The following is a 4,927-nucleotide window of genomic DNA, read 5'->3' on the forward strand; positions in this document are numbered from 1 at the left end:
GTGGATCCTAAACCAACCTGGTCATGATACGATTTCTGTGATTCTAGAAACCCCAAACCACTCCTCCCTCTAGATACCTCCCTAGCTTGGTCACTTCTGAAACCCTCCCCTCAGGGCACAAAGCATCCTCATCCACGCTGAGAACCCAGGCTTCGTACAAGGCCTGAGCACATTTCTTCCCACTGAAGTGGAAATGGTTGGCGGCAGGGCCTTTCCTAACAGCGAGCTCTGACTGGAGGGAGGCTCACGTGAGGGAAGGAGGAGGGACGGAGGCCAGGGCTAACTTGGATTGTGTCCTAGTGACCTGCTAGCATGGGGGTTCCCAGTGATGGAGGGAGTAGAGCACCTAGAAGTATGACCATAAAGTTTTAATCAAACAGAGCAAAATGGCCGCGATGCAGAACAGGTAGTGCTTGGAGAAGAGAAAGAAGATCATCTCCTTGGTGACATAGATTATGTGTATAAAGATGAAGCAGTACAGGAACATGGCAAACTGGTTCTGGGGGAGCAGGAGGTCCTGGAGGCCTCCCGAGAACTGTGGGAAAGAAGAGAATGTCGCTGGCCAAACTTCACTGCTCGGTGGCCAGGCAGGTCTGGGTGTCAGTCCTGCTCCTGTCCCTTCTGGAATTTGACCTTGAGCAGGTCATCCTCCTCACCTGAGGGAAGGGTCACCGTGCCCCCTCACAGACTATGGGAGGAAAAGTAGGCCAAGAATGAAACATTCCTAGCAAGGTCACGGGCACATAGAGGGACCTCGTGGGTTTTCACTTCTTCAGTCTGCCCTTATCCCTCCTGACTCCGGCACCAGGCAACACCATCCTTTCTCCGCGTTCTCTGCTGCCTCCGAGTCACGCAGGTGGCAGACTCTCTCTGACTCTGAGATCCCCAGATCTGCATGCCGGGTCTTGGGAATGTTCTCTGGATGGCTTGCCCTGACACTCAGCCTTGTTCTCTGCACAGTGGCACAATGAGAGGGTGTCCCGTGGGCACAAATGCCTGTTTCTGACTCTCTTTGTCCTGGCAAATGTCTCACAGGATCTGTCTGTGGTCTACTGGCCTGAGGCTGGGTCTCCCTGGGGGACAGGTGGTCAGAGACAGGTGATAGGGCCCCCCTGAACCCTCCCAGTATCGAGCCTGGGGAAAGCAGCTTGAGTTGTCTGGCTGATTCTGCCTGCATATTGCTCATTTCTGGAATCTATATAATTGAGGTCCAACAAGCCCCCATTTTAACTGTGGAAAGCATCAACATATAAGCATAGCAAAAGCTGACGTAACTATTTTGATCTGTAGTTAAGAAGGCATCACCCATGGTTTATTCTTTAAAATATCTTTTAAAATCATGCCATGCTTTTTGTAAGCAGGCAGATGGCAGGGACCGGGATGCCCTAAGCTAGCTAGAAACATACTCACAGAGGTAGTTTTCAGTACAGTGAAATCTATCTACCCACCCATTCATCCGGAAAAAGAGAGAGTGGGGAGGGGGCTTAAACATCAAGTCAGCTTTCCACCTGCCAGTAAATGGACAAAACATAAAACACTTTGTAAACGATTACCAAAGACCGGGGTTGTGGACACACCATTGTTTGCACAACTACAGAAAATGTGAGGGCAAATCAATAAACCCGAGGGGGCAGAAAATGACTCCAGTGATGCCATTTCTAAGGTGAATAGCAAGGCAGGTTAAAGACCAGAGGAAGAAACCCAGGGTGCTAGTGGGGTGGGGTGGGGGGTGGCTGAGTGGGTGGTCTGTGGACTTCTGCCACCCAAAGCAGCCAGCATGTGTTTCTAGTCTGAAATGCTCATGGGTGATAACTATGATTTTGACAACCAAACATGCGTTTGTGAGACCTTTTAGACTTTTCACAACATTTTCAATGGTCTATCTTTTGAGCAGAAGACAGACAGCAGATAAGACTATACACCAAAGGCTTCCAGCTCATCCAACAAGAGTAAGATTTTCAAACTAAAAAAGGGAAAACAAATACGGTTAGAAGGAAGCATAGAGTAAAGGCATAGTATCTTAACCACAGGTGCTTTAAGGATTTGCAGGTTCGAACTCGGGACACATTTTACCCCACGATACTGAGAACAAAACCCCAAGCTTGGAAATGGAACTTATTAGTGAGAAATAAAAAAAAAATCTCAGGAAATGTGCCAGAATCTTAGAGACGAGCAAATATTTTCTAGATTTTTTAAAGGAGGGGAAAAAAGATGGATTCCGGAGATCCCAGTTCAATAAGCTTGACTTGGCTCAGCAAAACCATTCAGTATATAATTAAGCAGATATTTTGTGAGCAAGAAAAAAAAAATTGTTAAAACACAGCATGTGTTCACTGAAAACAAATCATGCAAAACCAATCTCCTTTTCTTAAAAAAAAAAAAAAAGGACCAGTCAGTTAGGGAAATGCTATAGGTAGTGTAATATCTTAATTCTGGGAAACCATCTGACAGGGTGTCTCAAGATAGTTTTTTGGACAAGGTAGAGAAATGTGAGCTGGATAAAATGTAACCCAAGGGTGCTGATTAATGGAACATTGCTAACCTGTAGGGAGATCTTTTAGTGGTATTTACTTTAGGTCATATCCTCCTCAACAATTATAGCAATGACTTGGATAAAGACAGAAGGCAAGTTTCTCAGAAGTGAGGATGACTCAGAGCTGGGAAGCATAGCTAATACATTACATTCCAATAAAATTGAAAAGTGATGAATGTAAGTTGTTGCATTTGGGTCAAGAAGTGAATTGCATGAGTACATAAAAATGGTAATAGCTAACATTTATTGAGTGCTTACCTAATGTGCCAGGCTCATCACAAAGTGCCTCACATGCATGCCCTCCCTCACTCCTCGATAGGGCCCTATGAGGCAGGGACTACTTTCTAGATGAGCAAACCTAGGCTCAAGGAGGATTCGTAACTTGCCCAATATCATGCGGTTTATACATGGTAGAGCCAGAGTTTTAACCGGGACCGATTTTAAAGCCCAGGCAACATGCTTTCAACAATGGCATCTTTTCGTTATTTAGGACTTAGAGTGGCCCGGTATCACAGGGCTAAGCTTTTCCCATCCCATTTGACTGAAACTAGGCTTTCTCATCCCCCATTTAATACAGATTAGAGGAGAGTGGTCCATTTCCTGGCTAGAGATGTCTAAGTTTTAGATGGCAACAAGACAGAGCAATCCAACAGAACAAATGCAGCTCTGATAAGGGCGGGGGAGGGGTGATGGTTTTATCAAAATTCCTGGGCAGACTGCCGTAGGGCTCCCATCTCTTAAACGAGATGTAGAGAGGACTAGAGAATGGAGGAAGTCCAGTCACAGGAAACATGGAGGACTTTTCCCTGAGAAGGAAAGCGGTGGGCAGGGCAGGCGGGTGGGCGGGTGGTTCCGGGGCCCCTCCCAGGGTCAGCTCTCCTTAAAGAGTTGATCTCAGCTCAGCAGGAACCTCTGATCTCAGCTCAGCAGGAACCTCTGAAGCAGCCGGCAGCCCATCTCTGGACCCAGGCGGGATGCAGGGGCAAAGCAGGTCAGTGGGCTCCCCCTGCAGGGCAGGGGCGGGTGCCCCTGACCCTCGGGTTGCCTACTTCCCGGTCACCTACCAGGCGGGGCGTCACCTGCTGCTGCAGCTGCTCCATCACCTCCTCGTGCTGCCGCTGGCGCTCGTTCTCCTCGTGCAGGTACTTGAGCCGCGTGAGCTCGAACTCCATGCGCACTTTCTCCAGCTCCAGCTCGGTGTTGCGCTCGGTCCGCGGGGTCTCTGGGGCGGCCGGAGCGGGGGGCAGCTCCCCGAGTTCAGGTCCGTCACCCGCCTGGCCCTTGGTGGTGGAGCTGGCCTTGGAGGACGGTGACTTGAGTGGCCCTGGGCAGCCTCCGTCCTCGCAAGCTTCCATCTCCTCCAGGTGGTCGTGGGAAGAGTCTGGCTTCGGGGACTCTGCCTCCTGGAGCAGTGAAGGGGCGATTCAGGGGACAGTGAAGAGTGGGTCTGGGGCTGGCTCTGTAAGGATCTAGGCTGAGTTCTACCCAGAGGTGCACTCACCGGGAGTTATAGGGAAGGGGAGGGCGCCCTGACATGAAGGAAGGGTGCCCTCAAGTTGCAAGGGGTGGCTTGAGGAGCTGAGGCAGAAGTCTGTCTTCCTGGTAACTTTCCCACCCCCACTCTATCTAACTTTGAGACAATTAGACACCCAGTCCTCCTGGGGCTACAGAGGGAGGAACCTAAATGTAGGGGACCAACACAAGGGCTATGGGGGAGCCAGGTCCCTTTCACAGAGGGAGGACAGGGCCCTGAATGGGGCCAGCCTCGAGTGACTTCACAATCTTATTAAGGGCTACCTGGTCCCTGGTGACAGCCGGGGGCCAGTTGTGGGGGTGGGGTGCACATGACTTGCTCTTCTTCGCAGCTCTCTGGGATCTCCTAGCACTCAGCTCCTATCAATTGTCCCCACGATACTCTCCTCCCCATGTAGGGACAGGCGGGGGCAGTGAAACGAGGCCCCCCCCCCCTTACCAAGGAAGCCCTTGATTTCCCTTCAGACATGGGGTCATCAGGCACCGCCTTGGGGAAAGTTGGGCAGCTTTCTCCTGCTCCCCGGGCTTCCATCATTTCTCGGTCCTCTGCTGCCATCCAGAAAACCACAATGCTGCCAATCGGGGCCAAAGGATATCTTTTAAGGTACTAACATTTGGTCTCACCAGATTCCACAGCTGGGCCACCATCACAATCCCCTGTCCTCATAATAACCCACATTCTACTAGTTGCTAGGGCCCCTCTGGCAGAGGCTATGACACACCTTTGAGGCCCATTATTAGGAACTGTGGGATGGGCCTTTGCCACCCTGGGGACTGCTTTAGACACTAGAATTCCACCACTTGAAATCCAGAGTTCTATCGTTGGAAATCTCCTCCCTTGGGTCCCTCTTTTAAAGGCAG

The 4,927-nt window shown here is 50.4% G+C and overlaps 1 protein-coding gene across 1 annotated transcript; it reads right to left on the bottom strand.

The window, feature by feature from the left end:
- Positions 1-346: 346 nt before the first annotated feature.
- Positions 347-4,646, bottom strand: TMEM247 (transmembrane protein 247). Its single transcript, XM_032411212.1, has 3 exons — positions 4,506-4,646; positions 3,598-3,936; positions 347-535 (listed from the first exon to the last, which is right to left on the bottom strand). Exons 1-3 carry the CDS (start codon positions 4,620-4,622, stop codon positions 347-349), a joined length of 645 nt encoding a protein of 214 aa, XP_032267103.1. The 5' UTR covers positions 4,623-4,646.
- Between the last annotated feature and the right edge of the window lie 281 nt (positions 4,647-4,927).

This window comes from Phoca vitulina, unplaced genomic scaffold (assembly GCF_004348235.1).
Source record: "Phoca vitulina isolate PV1807 unplaced genomic scaffold, GSC_HSeal_1.0 scaffold12, whole genome shotgun sequence".
Classification (NCBI taxonomy): domain Eukaryota; kingdom Metazoa; phylum Chordata; class Mammalia; order Carnivora; family Phocidae; genus Phoca; species Phoca vitulina.